Raw genomic sequence first — 19,585 nt, forward strand, 5'->3', positions numbered from 1 at the left:
TCCTCATTTAATCATAATTTAATCATTAGTCTGTTATAATGTTCTTGGTTGTCCCGACCCGATGACAAGCATGCATGAGGAGCATGTGAATGTGCTGGAAAAAATGTGGATGGAGTCAAGGGAATCCCCTTAAAACAATATCATATGATGAATTGGTATTGATCCAGTTTGTCCTTTAACAGATCATTGCGAGTTGTTTCATAAATTCCAGTGCAGACAACATGTACGTACACACGTATACACTAGTGCAGGGTTTCCCAAATTTGGGGTTGCTAGTTGATGAAAAGCTAATGAATTAAATCATAAAAAATTACATTTTAAATGAATCATTACAAAAGAAAAACAATCAAAATAATATGATAAGAGAACAGTTAACATGCAAATGTGTTGTTAGATTACATTATTAACTTAAAATTAACTTCTGGTAAATATTTTAGGTCAAAGAACGATGAAAAAAAGGGGAGAATCCTTTGAGTATATTCAGCATAGGGAAAATTTCACTTTCTAATCTGTGGATCAAGGTCAGTAAGATTTTTTTTAAAGTGACCTTTATGAAAGTCAGTGTAATAAGATGTTTCTGCAGCATAAGGCAGAATTTTTCACTGTTCACTTGAAATGGCAATAGCAATATGACTAATGTTTGAGAATCAAGAAATCCAGGAGACCTCAATTAAATACATTTACAGTTAAAATATTTAAATTGCTCAAACATTATTACATGTGATATTATTTAATTCTTTACAAGACTGTTTGCCTATGCATAAAGACCGGTGCACATGTGAAGGAATTATCATCAAGTTTATGAATATCATGTTTTGAGACAAAAATCCTATACTGACCAATTAGCCGCCACAAAATAGTAATTTAGTGAGTAGCCTACTATTTTATTGAATGATTGGCAAAACTACAGTCACTATGATAAAGTCTTACATTACGTAAAATGCAAAGCAACAGACGAAGCATTACTAAGTAAAACAGGTCAAAAGGATTCGGCTTGACCCCACACCATCACTGCTGCTCTTCTCTTGAAAAAGTTGTGATGCTTAAGGTTCATTTGCAGGTGTTGAGTATTCTGGTGTCATTTGAGCAGGAGTCGTTTGTTCTGAATCTGAAGACACTGGATCCTGGTCTGCTTGTTCTGGACATGTTGGCTCAGGAGTTGCATGCTCTGGGGATGTTTCCTCAGAAGTTGATTGCTCCAGAAGTATTTGAACTGCATTCGATTGTTCTGGAGTAGCATCTTCTCTGGTAGTTTGTTCTGGAGTCACATTCTGAGTTGATGAGTAGTTGTTGTGTTCTAGGATCACATGATCAGAGCTTAATAGCTCAGAAGGTGTTTGTTCTGAACCTGATTGAGCTGAAGTCATTTTCTCTAGAGTTGTTTGCATTGAGTTTGTTTGTTCTTCAGCAGTTTCTTCTAGTGGTGCTTCCTCTGGACTCTCTTGTACTGGTGATGTTTGCTCTGGAATCTCCAGCTCTAGAGACTCTTCCTCTCTTGCTATTTTTGCAAACATGCCCTTGTACTTCAGTCTGTCCTCCTCGTTTTTTACGTCCATTCTCATTTTGAGAACCGCAAGCTCTTTCTTGATTGCCTTTTTCATGCCAGGGTCCAGATCCAGCACTCGCATGAAATCATCTTTGGCCTCGGCTTCATTCCACACCTCCATGTGAGCTTTGCCACGCAGATAGAAGGCTTTCATCGCCCCTACGACATACAGAGAATGCTTTCAGCTGGTGTGTTTGACTGGAAAACACATCAGGTATTTTCTTCTCATCATAAATGCTGGGAGAACTAACGATTTACAGTTACTCACCAGGATGCTGGTTGATGATGTCAGTTGTGTGTTCGATGACCTCATAGTACTCCTCCATGCGCAGCAGACACTGACAGTAGTTTAAAGTGAGCATGTTGGCCATCTTCTCCAGTTTTAGCCAGGGAGCTTCCCATGCCTTTTCCTGAAGGAACATACACATTTCAATTCAGTGAGTCATGCCATGCCTCGTTAATATTACATTAGTGGCAATTTTATTCTATAATTTCACGATCAAAACAGTTTTTTCCCCAGAATATACTCATTTTTAAGCAACCGAATGTATTAAAAACCAGCTGCAGAGGTGTATTCTTACCTTTGTCTGCACATTCTTGATACACATAATGGCTTCTTTATATTTCAGTGTGGCGTCCTCATATCGGCCCTGTTTGAAGAGCTTGTTCCCTTGACCGTGGAGCACAGGAACCGCTTTCACCCTCTCCTCATCATTCAGAGCCCAGGACTCTCTGTCATACTCACTGGGAAGCTGTACCTGAATCCATTATCGATTACTGTAGTAAGTTTCTTACATATAATTAATTTCCATTTAATATCATGGGTATCTTGAAAGAAGAGAATGTTTGAAAACGATCCCCTGACTCCACCTAGTGGTCATTTTCTGTACTGCTAGTGCACAGATCTACTTCAGGCCGTAAATTGAATAAGCCAAAATCATATTGCAGATACACAAATACAAAGCAATGAAAGGTTAATGCTGGTGCACATATGGCAATTATCTTAATAAAGACCAGGTCCTGCACACTGCTGTAGCCTGCAAAGAATAGTTAAAATATTTATTAGCGCTGCAACGTTTCAGTCTAAAAATCTTCCCAAATGCCTGAGGAAAGTCTTTAGACTAAAAGCTTGCAGCAAAGCCTTCTTTATAAGCTAATGCAGTGTTTGGCACCTCTTCCTCACGTAGTCTACTGTGAGTGAAATCCATATTAAATACAAATCAAAGGATGCTCACTTTATCAAATATCTGCTCATTTCAAAATGAATGTGACCCTAAAAAGTAGTATTGAATTCAGACCTTCAGAAGTTCCATTACAAAGGTAAGAGGCTGTGGTTCTTTCTGAAGCTCGTCCAGGTCGTCATAGCCCAGGCTGTTGTAGGCAAACATATTGGCCATCCCGCAGGTGTGAATGTGCCAATCCACCGGATCTTTCCCCACTGCGATACGCCTCAGACTCTTAGCCACTATTGGATATAATCCGGTGTGCTTCTCGGCCACAGAAAGAAAACATTAAACACTGAAAACCTAATGTCTGCTAAATAAAAGTTACATTTATTTGGAATAACTGCACATATTTCAAATTCCATCAAATAGCCTACTTTAAAAGGCATGGCACTTTTATAAAGCTTGAAAGTGTGTGTTAATGTGTCAGATGTGTCCATAACTGTGTTTGTATTAACAATCTTGGCATTCCCATAATGCTCGAGGCTGATACAGCCACAGTAATCTACCTCATGTGCTGGAGCTGGGATGGCAGCTGTAAATGATGATTATACCATGTGGAACAGACTCAGATTAATCCTATTTTGTACAGATTTAAGCTTTCCGTCAGGCTAACGCATGACATGCTCCAGTGTGATATTCCACAACCATAAAATTATGCGACTGAAACGTCAGTCGCCATGTCTCATCCAAAAGCAATTACTGTGTAAAGGGTTATATTTTTTTTACTTCAGCTTTAATTACAGAAATACTGGTCTGACATTAATTTCATAATGAGTGTCCTGGGCATTTGTTAAATGGTATTTAATGGTATAATGGATTTTTTGACCCTCATTCAAACTTGAGGTGTAAATTCAGTCTAATTATGCATAGACTACTGTACAAAAACTTGGGGTCAGTGTTTTTTTTATTTTTATTTTTTAAGAAATCAAGTATTTTATTCAGCAAGGATGCGTGAAGTGTCAAAAAATTGTCTTTCAAATTTCTGTTCATCAAAGAATCCTGAAAATAGTATTACAGTTTCCACAAAAATATTAAGCAGCAACACTGTTTTTAACATAAAGAATGATTTATGAAGGATCATGTGACACTGAAGACTAAAGTAATGATGCTGAAAATTCAGCTTTGCATCACAGGAATAAATGTTAAAATAGCCATCACTGGTTAAAATAGAAAACAGTTGTTTTAAATTGCAATAATATTATTATTGGTTATTGATACTCCAATATTAAACTGGTTTTACTGTACAGCCTTGGTGAGCATGAGAGTATAAGAGTTTTTCAAAAACATAAAAAATCTTACCGGCAGTGTATATTTATATAATCTTACATATATTGATTACTTAAATTCGCACCATTGAGAATTTGAGGGAGAATGTACAATGTAAAAAAAATGTTGTTTCAACTTAAAAGTGTGTTCGTGCTGCCTTAAGACTTTAAGTTTAGTCAACTCAAATAACCAAGTTGTCACTGAGTCACCAATTTCAAGTTGACTAAACTTAAAGTTTTAAGGCAGTATAAACACACTTTTTTAAGTTGGAAAATGTTTATGTTTTTGAACAGTGTAGAATTTAAATTACAATTTGAATTTAATGAAGTATAAATGGATAAATTCATACAATTGCAATCGTAGGTTTTAACAATATAACAAACAATAGATAAGTACAATACATATTATACTTAATAATAATTAATATTAATTTAATAATTAAACAATTATTATATTATTATCATTATTGATTTGTGTTTGTTTTTTAATGAATTTTATCAATTCCATTTCCTTTCATTTCAATTCAATTTAATCACAAAGTTTTATTCCACCTGAGTAGTTTGTTCCCCTACTGACCAAGACCACATGGAGGATCACAATATACTTACAATGACATCACACCAGAACTCAGCCACCTCCCCTATGTGCATGGACATGAGCAGAGTCTCCCAGACATCCAGTTTAAACATGTTCCCGATCACCATTTCCATGGGCATACCTGCCTTCTTACTGTCATCTATCACGGTGCGATCATCATTGCAGAGCTGGGTGCGGAAATGGAACGTCACCTGGAAGCAACATGGAAGAGATTGCATTTAGTTCTTTTGGGTTAAATTTGCTGTTATTTCCACACAAAAATATAGAAGCCATTCCTAAAATCCCTTATAAGCCCATATACTATACCATATAATTTGAAATCAGACATTCCCAACAAGTGCAAAGATAAACTTATTATGAAATTAAAGAGTCAGGAAATCGACTGTGTCTACTCTGGATTCTATAATCCTATAAACACAAACTGTTACATGTGTAATGAAAAAAGAGACGTGATCCCTTGATTAAATTAGTCAAACAATTAAATCACTCGCATCCTGGAACCGGTTCTATATATTGGACTGTGAGACTGTACCTTAGTTCCTGTGATAAATTTGGGCTTCTCTCTGGTCCCTCCATGCAAGATGGTCTTCTTGATCCCTTCAACACCTAGCGTCACGATGTCCTCCATGATGTCTGCGATGTATTTGTATTGGAAGTGTGTTTGTATTTGTATTGTGTGACTGAAGTGGTGTAAAGACTGACTGGAGCTGGATTAAGAAGGCCGGGATAACAGGATTAGGCCCAGCAGCCCCACCCTATCATCCACAGAAGAGCTTTCCTCAGCATTTTCACTACACCCATCTCCAAGAGCCTAGAACCTTCTGGACAAAGCCGAGGTTCTTCAGTCACCTTCTGTTCATCCCAACATTGTGATCCGCAGCCATGATGAAAGAAAGGATATGATGTAGAGCTGAGTATGGACTCAACGACCCCATCATTACACACATGTGGCCGACAGCTGGATCGCAACTGGTATGTTACAGGACTGCTGGTGCCGAGCCCCTGCCGAGACAAACGTTTGGAACAACCCATCTGCTTATTGCCATTTTGTAAGACTGTCCTGAATTACGGAAGAGAGACGCTCAATTACACGCAATTATGGTTTTTACAAGCCATATCTGAACATTGTGTACTGGCCAATCATCACATATCTTACACCCTATTCTGCAGTATTTATAAGCAGGGGGTTCACATTGGACAAAGGAATCAGGGACCCAGCCGTCATACTGTAGGCCTTCATTCAAAAGTGTAAAAACACATTTTGTGTTAGTCACAGGACGGTTATCTGCTTCTAATAATGGCCGTGTTAAAAATGTAGCACATTCTGGTGCGTTCAAGTCATCTCGTAAAGATCATATTTATGAGTTGAGCGCACATGAACGTGGCGTCGTAAATACGAGTGGGAAGCTCGGGATTTTCTTTAAGCCCCGATCTTTACGAGTTGGGGGCGTGTCACTGAGAAACATGGCGGAATACCACAATACTTAAAGGTATTTAGCAGTGATATTGCTAGATTTTTCTATTTATAGCAAAGTAAGCACATTTCTCTTCATTTTCTAGACCTAGAGTTTAAGAAACTTGCTCTATTTTTGAGTTATTAATTAAGAGAAAGTACACCGCCATCTTACTCCAACGAAAGTGACTTGAACGCACATGCCGTCATAAACACGCACCAATTGCCATCTGATATACGCTGTCTTCTTAAGGATGCTTTAATGCGTGTTAAGAGAGTGTTGTGTTAATTGAGTGTCAATTACAGAATGATTCCTGAAATCATGTGGTCAATGCTATATTGCACAGTATTTTTTTTTAAATAGAATTGGATTGCCGCCGTGCCACGCCATCTATGTCTATTTACAGTTTTTTTATTCGCTTACATACTATTTTCTCAAGTAAGGTGTACATTCTCAAAGCTCTTAGTACTAATATCACATCAGATCATCAGAAGTGTTTAAAAAAAAAAAAAAAAAAAAACATTCTTGCATATTTTCAATTGTGTTGATACAATACACAAAATCACTTTTGACTTTTAACATCTCTTTAATTACAATCTATACCAAAAAATACATACACCTTTAACACATTACTTCATAAATACATACTCCTAATAAAATATCTTTAAAATTAAAAATAAAAATCAGCTTCTTTTACAACAATACATTACATCCTCCCTCTTTATTGGGTTGACAAAATATTTCCAACACCCCATACATAGAAGAAAGATTCAGTATCATTCACCAATTCATAATACTTATACTTCATAACCAGCCTACTTTTTACCAGAGCTCTGAACATGTTCAAAGGATCAGTATCACTATTAAACTGCATTTTTCTCTTTCTTGTCAGCCAAATTGCCATTTTTGCCTTACCAAATAAAACATTAATCAAAACAATTTTGCTTTATTGGTGCTATATTTTGGTCCAAAAATAAAAAAACAATTTGTAAAAATAGTCTTTTAACACACCAAGAATTCCTAATAGCCTTGAACATCCAATAAATATATGAAAAACTGTTTCTGGTAGACCACAAAACAGACACTCTTCTCCTTCCAAAGAATTTAGATGAACCTTATAACGGTTTGTTGCTAAAAAATTAAATGAGAAATCCTCCATTGCAAATCTCCAGTTCTTTTCTCAATTGGTTTCTTATACAATGTCCTCCAACATCCTTTTGGAGAGGCCCCTGATTCAACAAAATTAGTCCATTTGGCCTCTAGACACAAAAAGTGACTTCTTAGATCTAGTGTCAAAGAGACAAATCCATTAGTCCCTTGACCAGAGATGACAGATTTGACATATTCCTGCTTTAACCCACTCATGGGTTACCTCAGACTGCTCTCTTTTAACAATAAATATTTGCCACGCATTTAAAGGGGACATATCATGCTAAATCCACTTTTTTAGCCCTTAAATGCATTTTGTTGTATATTTGGAGTGTTTAGAAGTACAGAAAAGTTGAAATTATTCTCTTCAGGTGCTTCGTTGATATCTTTATATTCTGTTTTGGCCTTATTTTTCAACCTGTTCCGATTTTTCTGTTATCTATGACGTTTTGTGAACTATTACGTCACAGTATTTGCAGCGGAACTGCCAAATAAGGACATTGACTTCCGGCCCAACACTTCGAGCAATCTGCCATTTTTATTTCTCGCTGCAATTTTGTAGTCCAAGCTAAAAGATGCAGAAGTTACGAGAGGGTCAGTTAAAATGTTCGGTTGTTGGATGTAGTAACCCACACGCTTCATTACACCGTCTAATGTAGATGAACTGCCGCGCTTGTGACAGGACGCATGTTTAACTGAAAGAACGAGCAGAGAGAGAGAGACCCGGTCGCACGCGCGCACTCTCTCTCTTCGGAGCCAGGCGAAAATGTAAACAAGACACCGTCTCCAAACTAGACGCTGTCTTGCTCTCTCTCCCTCGCACATATTAATCAAAATAAATCGACACGGTGGTAAAAGGTCGGAAGACCAAAGTTTCATGTGTAAATACAGTAACACACCATTGCGATACATCCATATGAAGACGTTGTTCTGCAGGTTCGTCGTCTTCATTTTCATCTCGCTCCGGCTCCGACTCTGGCACGAACATGTAAGGCTGGCTGGACAAGTCTTCCGTTGTTGACATTTTGTTAATAACGTGTGAATAAAAAGTTTCTGTGCCGCTAGATAATCGTATCTCTGCTATCAAACTACAAAAATGTCCGAACGGGGTGGAGTTGAACCGAGTGTCACCTCTGCATCCTGGAGAGGGGGCGGGGTATGAAGTGTCTCAATTGTATTTAAAGAGACCGCACCAAAATGAGTTGCTCTCAGACGCACATCAGAAAAGGGGTAGAAAAGGGGCCTGTGGAGCTATAATAATGAGGAATTCAGACCCAAGCATTGCAGTTCCGCTTTATATAGACTACAAATGTATGATTTATATGTAAAAATGAACGATTTAAAAGCATAATATGTCTCCTTTAAGACTGATGCATAAAAAGAAGGGAGTCCATTAAAATCCACTTCCTTCAAATTCATTAAAAACAGGTGTCTATCCAATCTATTTTTGTCCAGTTCTGAGACTGATTATATAGGAGTCTTTGTACAATCTGCAGTCTAAACGCAGCTACCTTGGACTTAGTGTCCATAAGGCCTTCACTTAACTGCATATACAGTACTGATTCTCTTAACCAGTGTTGTCCATTCCAGAAAAAATGTACCAACACTCCTTAATGAGTTCATCTGGTGGGTTTAACAAGTAATTTATGCCATAAAATAGAGGTGGCAAGATTATTTATGACCAGCACTCTCCCTCCATATGATAATTGAGGTAAAATCCAATTCCATTCTGATAATCTATTACAAATCTATTACTTCCCCGTTTTTTCTTTAATGTACTTCTGAACCTAAAAAGATGCCTAACAACTTAAATCCATCTTTCCCACTTTACATTTCCAGGGATAACAGATTTTGCATTGACATGACAGCATTTATCTTTATCATATCCATTTTACTCGCGTTCAGTTTTGCAGATGACACTCTCTCATATAAAGAGATACTGTAAATAACAACATCAATATCTCTTTGATCTTTCACAATTACAGTATTATCGTCTGCATATGCTGTTAACTTAAACGCATTGCAGTTACATCAACATTTAGACCAGACAGTTCTTTTCTTAAAATACATATAAGTGGTTCCACTGCTAAAGCGTATAACTGACCAGACAGTGGGCATCCAAGCAACCTTATTGGTTTACTTAACCCACCACCTATTTTTAGAATACAAGAGGCATTCATATATAAGAGTTTGATCCAAGAAATAAAACCATCTCCAAACTCAATTCATTGTTTCATACAGAAAACCATGATCTTCTTTAAAACACTTTTGGATCACCTCATAAAAGTCTTTTCCGATGTAGTTCCACACAGCTTTAAAAAAGTCCACTGATAGTCCATCAATTCCAGGTGTCCATCTGTTTAACGGCATCAGTTAACTCCTCAAATGATACAGAACTGTCCAGATTCTCACTCTGTGTTTTAGTTAGAGAAGGCAACTGCTGCAGAATCTTTGACACACATGTAACCGTTTCTTCTTTTCTATACAAGTTTGAGTAAAAGTCCACCGCAATCTCTCATTTCTCTTGCATCAAAAGTCTTTCGTCCATCAGTTTTTGTCAAACAATACATTTCATTTGGTTGTTTTGACACTTTTTCTAAACTAAAATATGCAGTGGGAGCATCTATTTCATGTACAGACATAAAACGAGATCTTATCAGGGTACCTTTTGCCCGCACTTGCAACATATGTTCTAGCTCACGTTTCTTTTCACCCAACATGCCATGAAGATGAATTAGATTTCTGAATCATACCAGATGTGATGTGTAAAATCTCTTGTTCTATTTCAGAAATTTTTTGTTTTATAGTATACTGCTGACAAAGTATTTTTATTCCTATTTCCCACCATTGTATCAAATGATCAAATTAATTTTTCTTAGAACCCCATTCATTCCAAAACATTTCATATTTCTCAATTAACTCTTTTTCTTTCAACAATACAACATTACATTTCCAATACAGACTTTTAAATTAAGCTTGTGTCAAAACAACATTAACTGTAATAAAATTGTGATTGTTCGCTATTAAATTAACTTATTGTTAAAAGTACTAAACTGAAAAAAGATCATACTGTTGTGTTCAGGTGATTAAACCAAATGTTCTCGTTACATATTACAATAATCTTGTGTTTGAAACAATGATTATGTGGACTGAAAAATGTGTAATGAAAGCATGGGATCAGGTTTTGAAAGAATGACTAGCTGTGTTACAAGTGTGATCAGTTTAGATTTTTGTACTAAGAGTTTTGAGAATGTACATGTACCTTACTTGTGAAAATAGTACCAAAGCTAATTAAAATAAATGTAGAATCATGTATCGCCCTCTGCTGGCCACAAGCCACAAACATTGAGATCTTACTATAATTTAGAACTTTTTCCAATGCAGAATGTCTTTCATCTGTCCAATGTTTTGCTTTATATCAAAAATGAAGAGGAAAGGAGGAAATTTAAGCACTTTTTTTTTTTATTATTATTATGTATTTTTAGTTAAAAAGCACTAATATCATAAAGGCCTAATATTCAATAAGGCTCTGTACAGTATAAGTGATAAAGCTAGCTTATCTTATATCATATTACAGAAGTAATACTGAAGATTTCCTCATCAAAATATTTCTGTGGGCTAGTACTAGATACACCCCCATTCAAAACTTAGGGGTCTGTGAGATCTTTTTTTCTCTCTCTCTCTCTCTTATACTCAATGCTGCATTTATTTGATAAAAAATCTTAAAGTAGGCCTAAATATTTAGAACAGTGATATTGTGGAATGTTATTAATATTGAAAATAACTTTTTTATTTTAAAAAGTAATTCATTCCTGTGATGCAAAGCTGAATATTCAGCATCATTACTCCAGTCTTCACTGCCACATGATTCTTCCAAAATCATAATACTGATTTGATGCTTAAGAAACATTTCTTATTATTATCAATGTTGAAAACAGTTTTTGTAGTGCTTTTGTAGAAACCGTGATCATTTTTGAAAAGGATTCTTAGATATATTAGATATATATTAGAAAAAAAAAAAATTTCAGAAAGAAAAAAGGATTTGATTCTGCTAAATTGATCTTTGGGTGATCTTTTACCCTGCTTTTTGACTTCTAGCCTGTGACAGAGCTGAAAATATGGTATAATTTGGCAACCTAAGCATATTGTCTTGATCTTTATCAAATAGTTTTTTGTTTGTTTATTAATAGATAATTGTTTCTGGAGCAGAGCTAGACAGCTTAATTTTTTTTAAATTGAATTTAAAATCTTTTAAATTCTTGCTAGGGTCAGTTGATTTCTCAAGATTTCCATGGCTGTTTGCTGATCTCTGCTGCTCTGTGATTGCTCACCTGCCCCAGACGCAGAAGGACATTAATGATGCTGTAAGTGAGGTTTGCTGTCAGAGTGAGTCATGGAGACTGCGTCAGTTCACCCACGCATGCTGCGTCGTGCGGCCACGTGGAGAACGACATGTGCACCGCTGAGATGATGCTACTGTTAGATGAAAACCTGAATATTGAAAATGTATCAGTGATCCTCTCATGTAATGTGACTCACTGTTGGGCTCAGAATTAAGCTTTGATCCTGTATTCATAAAGAGATGAGGAGCGCAGAGGAACAGACTGTGACTGCATATGTATGTGCGTGTGTCATTCTCATCCAGCCTTGTCATAATGTGACACGCTGTGTTGACCTTACTACGTGAAAAGTGTAGGAAACATCCTGTGTTAGGAGAAGAAGTGGTATCTGAGACGCTATTCCCCTTCAGGGAGCCCATTTTCTGTGGCTTTTTCACACATCCTGTTCTCTTCTTTCAGACTCTTCAGTGAACCATGTGTTCACTGTTCCTTTACAACAGATATGACAGGTCCTGAATCATAGGAGACCTGGACATCCCTGTATGACAAGCTTCCACACACTGGTGTTGGTGTATTCGTTTGTGTGTGTGTGTGTGTGCATGTCCTCTTACCAGATGGAGGGATGGATGGATGGAGGGATGGATAGCAGTGAGGTGAGTGTATGTAATACCTGTAAGCTCCAGCAGGAGGGGGTCTTTTTGTTCCACTTTGTTCCGAATTGATCAGAGCTGCCTGGGCCTGCAAAACAGACACACCTGTAAAACCAAACACTGATCTGTTCTACCATTTTTCAAAATGTCTAAACCTGTAGCAAACTTAAACAAGTCATGGTAAAGTCTTGGATATTTCTGTAATGGATATACATTTTCCTAGAAACATTTCATTGGCTATAGAAATTGTTCTTATGTTTATCTGTAATGAACAACTGGAAAAGCCATGGATCATGTAGGGTGGTAGCCTTAAAACACCAAGGTTGCCAGTTTATTCTCAAATTAAGGTGACAGGAGTTGGGATCACAAACCCGATCTGTGACCATTGCGCCCTTGTGCAACTCACTTAACTCCAGAATGCTTCTGTAATACTCTGTCACTTTAAAAGTTAGATTTACGTATTCATACATACAGGAAAACTTGAAATGACACTATTCTTCTGAGTTCCCTGATATAATACTGTATGATACAAACTCCTGACAGGATAATGACTTCAAAGCTGACAGTGTCATGTTGGCCTTTGGGAACTAGAGCAACGAGTGGCCCGAAATCTCCCCGCTGGAGCCTCATGTACCTCCCCTCGACCTTTAGATACATACCACCGCGCATAGCAGGCAGTACAAAGGGCACATGAGCGCACACTCACACACTGAGTGCCTGCTGACACAGCCACCTTTCCCACCATCATGTGGGACAAGCTATTCTATAAGCTCCGTCACTCAGGGAGACCAGCTGACTGGGATATTCTGGGATGGCTGTAGAACCAGATGGTCCAGCTCTCAACCTTAAATGCTCTTTAACCTCTTCACACTTTAGAGACCTGCAGTGTCCAACAGCAGACCTATGGCTGACACTCCACGGGCCAAAGCCTTATCACTAAAGAGTCTGGTCATAATTCTCTCTAAGCACGGCATTACTTAACACACAGACAGGTCACCCTCCTCTGCACTGCCAAAACACCCACAGTGATCTATGCATAGGTGTCATTTTACAAAATTAACTGTTTATCATTTACCATGACTTGTAAATGAGCTGATATTCTATGCTAAATCTCATTCAAAAAGATCGCCAATGGCATTTGACTTCGTGGACATTAAACCTGTTGTAACGCTTCTTTAAGCGTTTAAATATTTAAATCAGATTTGAGTGTCATAGAGGAGGGGAAGATTATCAGTGAATAACGACTTATTCTGGAATTCTTGCACGTTTATTCTTGAACGAACATTAGCTGGACATTAGCTGGAGGTTTTTGCATGATTTTAACTTAAAGGAGAACTCCGGTCAATTTTATTTTTGTATTTTTTCATTTTTTTGTAAATTTGGAGTGCTGTCAGTACAGAGAACAACGACAAAAATCGGTGTTGCCTACACCGTGTTATCCTCTTTTTTAAATTTGCACCCTGTTGACTTCAATGGGGCAAGTTTTAAACCTGCTTTTAGCCTCTTAACATCCTTGATGTGTCATTACAAGTGCACAGCCATGTGAGTGATTCCTTCAGAGTGAACACGGGTGAATCTGACTGCAGTAGATTTGAAAGATATGAATAAAAGTGATGTTAATTCAGCCAGCGCACATACCTGTATTTACATCCTGTTTTCGGTCGAAGTCCACAGTAGACGATTGTCGAGTTCACGCGCGTGACCATAGGTACTAAACCTATGCGCGTGAACAATCGACTACGACTATCGACTAGCTTCACTCTGAAGGAATCACTCACAATGGCTGGGCACTTGTAATGACACATCAAGGATGTTAAGAGGCTAAAAGCAGGTTTAAAACTTGCCCCATTGAAGTCAACAGGGTGCAAATTTTAAAAAGAGGATAACACGGTGTAGGCAACACCGATTTTTGTCGTTGTTCTCTGTACTGACAGCACTCCAAATTTACAAAAAAATGAGCTCAATGTTAAAATTGACCGGAGTTCTCCTTTAAAGGTCGCTTTGCTCCCTCTTCAAAGTATACTTCACTGACTATGAGCTTGAATGGATGCATTCAGCATGTGCACACTAAGTGTAGGCTACGAAATTCCACTAAAAGGGCTGACTGCTACACTCCAACATAGCTTTAGCGAAGGAGTATTATCAGTACAACCAAAGAGGAATAGAGAACAATAGACAGTGGTCGTGCAAGGGGCTGGACAAGAGTCAATCTTGGTGTAGTGTGGGGTTTACTTGTTGGCGAGAACTTCGTGAAATTAAAGGATACAAAACAGATGCCGAGCTGGTCTTCGTGCTGCTGCACTAGTAAGTAATAGTAGCAGAATTGCTATGTATTCTGCTTTTGCATTTAATGTTTGGCTTTGTTCAAAAAGTTGTATATCCGCTAGTTGTAGTTGTCGGCAACGTAGGCTATAACCTTATCGTCCCTGACTCTGTCCCTGACAGAGTTTGTCTGGGATGTCAAAAGTCATAACAGTCCAATTTCAGGATAGCTTGCAAATAAATGCTTCTCATTGCAGGTCAGATGTGAAACTTTGCAACCTTGTAAACATATCTCTGCTAGCTTCTAATATGTCAAATGTAAATTATGTGCAATGTGGCCGATTGTGTCTCCAACATTTGATTACAAACATGCACATTCAAACGTTTAGCAAAAAGTCACCAAAACAATGTTTTTGTCATTCTTATGTTATTCTTTTGTTATGTTTGTAATATTGCTCACCTTATCAGTCGACACGGTTCTTTTTGGCTTTTTAAATCATTTAGCATGTCAAAAAAACAACTGTAATTACGACAGGGTGAGCTCCAAAGTTGTAAAAATACACAAAAGTACATACAGGACCCACTCATACACTTGCACATGGGCCATCAGCGGACTGTCCTAATGACAAAAATGATACCACACGGACTGATGCGAGCCACAGCGGAATGTGGACAAGTGAATTATACTTTGGGTTTATTGACACATTTCATTTCTGACTTAGAGTTTGGTGTTTACCTGACAGATTTGCATATCACATCATTTACCTGCTTTTATTTTCATTGAAACCAAAACCAAAGCTATTCTTGTAGTACTATTCTAGTGTAATGCCAAACTTTTACAATGTGCGCTTCAGTTTAGTCCTCCAGTAGCATCTTCAAAGCCCTCTTAAGATGCTGGATTCAAGAGAGCAGGCCAGCAAATCCTCTTCATATAAATCTCATTTAATGTGTCCAGCCTCAAAACCTGAACACTCTGTAACCTCACAGACATTCCATCATAAACCCCACCTCACCCACACACGCCGCTCATCCAGGCCTTTGACATTTGGTCGCATGAGCGAAGTGTTCAGTCACGCAGATGTCGTTGAACGTGCTGCTAGTGTGACGCTGGAGAGGATATCTCTCGAGGGAGTGCGCAGTGTGTGGTGTTCTTAGGTCCCGCAGGTCTCCGGGGGGGCCAGAGCGGAGCGGAGTCAGAGCCAGACACGTGTTGGGAAGCCAGAGACCGAGGCGGCCAGCCGCAGGGCTAAGCCAAAGCTGGGATGCATTATCACATTCCTCCATGCAGAGAGCCAGAGCAAAAGGTCCACTAAACAGTCCGCTCGCAAGAATGCAGGCAGCAGGGAAGTTGTGGAATAACACAACATCTTCTGTGTTTATGTAGCAATGCGACTGAGGAATGTGGCTCATGTGATTCTGGAGTCACCGCAACACATGAACTCCACCTTTAGATCCCCTGCATGAAAAACAAATAGGTGTAAAACCTCAGTTTAATGATGATGTAATATCAAAATGAACCTCTTTGTTTTAAACCTCGGAGGAGTGGCAGAAATCCATGTTCTTAAGAATAATCTGAGGTCCGGACTAGAATGAGTGCAGTTTCTCAAAAGAGTAGCGCCTCATACTTTACGTTCCTGTGTCCCAGTGGCTTCTTAGTGTCAGGTGAACAAGGGCATGTACTATACTTGTTCTATACAGGCATGTACTATACTTGTCATGGTTCACAGGAAAGGTTATAAATAAACATAAATACACAGATCACGAGGGCGACAGGGTGTGGATGCAAGAGAAGGGCTCAGGTGAGGGCATCAGAGAGCTTACGCCAACATCTTAGACCACAGACCCACCCCAACGCACTCACTGGCCTTCCCTGAATCAAACGCAAACCTCTCCCCTGGAAAAATGGGTCAATTAGCCACAAGAAAGAGAAAGAGCGTGAGAGAGTTTGAGGGAGCGTGCATGTGGAAATGCCAGAGAAAAAGTGTTCTTGCAATCTATTCTTTAAAAAGCTGCTCTGGTAACAGAGAAGCCTAATGTGTGTTTGCAAACAGCTTTTTAAATATGCAAGTGAAGTGGCTTTAAAGCTTGGATGTATGTTGGTATTTGCAATGAATAGCAAACACTCACACCCCCATTATACAACAGTTAGTTTCAACCTCTAATTTGATTGGCCGAGCTGTCTCTGTTTGAACGTTCCAGACAGATTGTCAGTGCATGCATTAGTGGTGGGAATTTTAATTGATTCTTTCTGCAGGTTACATAGTTACAGCCGTAGGTTGTGACAAGTGACTGGCTTTATGAGTCACTGAATCATTTAATTAACCGATTTAAGAAAACAAAAACCGTCTTTAATTCAATCATTTGTCCAACCAATTCGTTCAAAAATAAGGATTCTCTTAGGAAGAGGTTGGCTGCATCCGAACTCGCACACTTCTCTACTATATAGTAGGTAAAAAAACAGTATGTGAAAAGAGTGGTATGTCAGAATTCACAGTATTCATAAAACCGTAGACGAAAAGTTCCCTGGTGACTTACTACTTTCAGTGTGATTCTGATCTGCTCATCTAATGGACACTTTACTATCACATGAGGCCATGGGAGAGGATTTGTAAATGGCAGTGAAACAAGGAAACTGATCCTCGTAGGTCAAATAACAATGACAACATGGCAAATGCGGTACGTCCAGATTAAATTCAGGTTACACCTTATTTCGATGGCCCACTTTAGACATTCTACCAACTATAAGAAACTTGCCAACTACATGTCTACTAACTCTTAGAGGATTGGTAGGCTAGTAGACTGTTTGGTTAGGGTTAGAGTAAGTAGAATCATTTGGAAAGTAACTTATAGTCAGGAGAATGTCTGTTAGGAGCATCAAAATAAAGTGTTAGCATCATACTAATACTCTAATTAGAGTTAGTTGATGTAGTTGTAAAGTTACTTATAATTAGTAGAATGTCTAAAGTGGACCATTGAAATAATGTGTTACCTAAATTCATACATGCCCTACATAACACAAAACTATTTTAATGGTTGCAAATAACTTATTCAAAAGAAGTACCCACTCAGAGATGAAGATGAATGAAACACTGATTCATTTAGAATGCAAAAAGTGATTATTTATGAATGAGTCATTCAATCATACATTCAACCGTTTCATTCGAAAAACTGAATCATTTGGGAATGCAAAAAGGGATTGTCTTTATGAATGAGTCATTGAATAATTTACTCAACCGATTTGTTCATTCAGCAACAATGGCCCTGTTTACACCTGGTATTAAGATGCATTTTGGTCGATCTGATCACAAGTAGACGAGGGAGACACCTTCCCGTTTACACCTGGTGTTTTATTCCATCTCCCTTCTTCGAGGGAAGGGTCTATGGGAGGGTAAATGTATGAGTTTTTATACATTTGGGAAAAATAATTCCCTCATTTGCTCATTTGAATGCGCCCGGAGACAACGGAAAAACACGGAGAGCATCAGCTTTCGTTTCTAGTTTGTGATAAGAAATATGTAATGTTGAGAGAACATTGTGCTTGGTACATTTTTCGTCTTCAAACAAAACTTGAGTCTCCAAGTTTAAATCCCGTTTGGTTAGCGCACTTCCCATAATGTTTATGCATTACGTCAGTAGGCGGAGAGCAGGCGGTCTTTCGTGGCTGTTCGAACACATTCGATCCCACATGAGCTTTTACACTACGAAAGCAGTCAGGTTGAATGTGTACAACAGCATTCTCCCTCATGTTATTGCTTAAATAGCATTACTTACCTAAACACAAGGTTTGACAGGCCTCAGCCCGTTGAGACAGATCAGCTGAGTGCAATAATGAGCCAGTGTGGGAAACATCACTGTTCCTTTTTATTAAACAATAGCGCTAGGCACCATGCCATGCTGCTGTTGCTTGTCATGTCACCTTGTTCACATGGACACACATAGTGTTCACAAGGAAAAAGGAACTACACTCATTCCTCTAACCGCACTATAGCAGAACAGCTTTATATTGTCAGTATGTACGTGTCAATGACGTGGTGGAATTTACACTGTCCCACAAGCTACTTGAAAGAGTATTATAGGTGTATTTTAAATGCAATTAAAAAAAAAAAAAAAAAAAAAATGCATCTTTGAAAATGAAGATGCACAATTATTTCACCTTAAAACAAAATGTTTAAAAATGTGTTTCTAGTTTCTTCATATTATTTGCTTTAAAGTGAAAGTTCTGTAATCATCTACCCATTGCTGTAAATAACTGTCAATGTAAATGTTAGTTATTAATTTATTATATATATATATAAATTATATATTAAAAAATTACTTAACAAAATAAAATATACATATAAAATGCATAACATATAAATAGAATGTATAGAATAGAATAGTATACTTTTAATATACCATTTATATATATTGTTTATATATTTACATACAAACAATTTGAACTGTGGTGCCCTTTGAAGCCAAACAAAATCTAAACGCATAATTGGTCGTATAGACTTAAGTCTAAAAAGAGGATTAACATTGTCCGGTTATCCTGTTCACCCCAAAACAATCCAATGTTTTGTCACCTAGCAGACAGTTGATCTCTCTCAGACCATTAGACTAGAAAGGGCCTGACAGACCAGATGGTTCCACAGCAAATCATATGATGAGGTCAGAGAATTAGAGGAGGTTGCTGTATGCACAGTGTCATTAACATTCCAGGAATTATATATCAGAAATGTACCCAATAGAAAGTAATAGTGATTTAAAAAAGACGTGGCTCAAAGCTCAACTGTGAGGGAGGGAGTGTTGAGGGAGACGCAGGCATCATGTCCCTTTAATGAGATTGTCTAGCTCGTGTAGTTCCCCTGGTCAGACTTTCCATAGAATTACATAACCAGCCTTTAAACAGAGAAGGGAATCGTCTGGTGGACAGGTCCTGTAATGACGTCGCTGCAAGGATTAAGCATGAAGGTACAAAGATGACAGATTAATGTTTTAAAATTAATTTCAACTGCCTGTATTTTCCCCACTCTTATTCTTCATCCTCTCCATCCATTCCTTCCTGCTCATAAAAGTACCTTTTCATTCTAGTATATTCCAAACAGGGTCTCTC

The 19,585-nt window shown here is 38.0% G+C and overlaps 1 protein-coding gene across 2 annotated transcripts; it reads right to left on the reverse strand.

The window, feature by feature from the left end:
- Positions 1-667: 667 nt before the first annotated feature.
- Positions 668-5,584, reverse strand: aipl1 (aryl hydrocarbon receptor interacting protein-like 1). 2 transcript variants are annotated; one of them, XM_079886961.1, is made up of 6 exons: positions 5,168-5,584; positions 4,647-4,826; positions 2,845-3,033; positions 2,128-2,304; positions 1,815-1,956; positions 668-1,705 (listed from the first exon to the last, which is right to left on the reverse strand). In XM_079886961.1, the coding sequence occupies exons 1-6, from the start codon at positions 5,261-5,263 to the stop codon at positions 1,044-1,046; spliced, it is 1,446 nt and encodes a 481-aa protein (XP_079743087.1). In that variant the 5' UTR covers positions 5,264-5,584; the 3' UTR covers positions 668-1,043. The 2 variants fall into 2 exon arrangements, with proteins under 2 accessions (XP_079743087.1, XP_079743088.1); XM_079886962.1 differs by having other exon boundaries at positions 674-1,705; positions 2,128-2,298; positions 5,168-5,349.
- Between the last annotated feature and the right edge of the window lie 14,001 nt (positions 5,585-19,585).

This window comes from Squalius cephalus (genome assembly GCF_949319135.1).
Source record: "Squalius cephalus genome assembly, chromosome: 11".
Classification (NCBI taxonomy): domain Eukaryota; kingdom Metazoa; phylum Chordata; class Actinopteri; order Cypriniformes; family Leuciscidae; genus Squalius; species Squalius cephalus.

Excerpts from the sequence above, each read along its gene's own strand:
- aipl1 (XM_079886961.1), bottom strand. The coding sequence starts at position 5,263 with ATGGAGGACATCGTGACGCTAGGTGTTGAAGGGATCAAGAAGACCATC. Across the intron at positions 4,827-5,167 it reads AATTTATCACAGGAACTAAG|GTGACGTTCCATTTCCGCAC; the intron begins GTACAGTCTCAC and ends TGTTGCTTCCAG. Across the intron at positions 1,706-1,814 it reads CATCATCAACCAGCATCCTG|GGGCGATGAAAGCCTTCTAT; the intron begins GTGAGTAACTGT and ends TGTATGTCGTAG.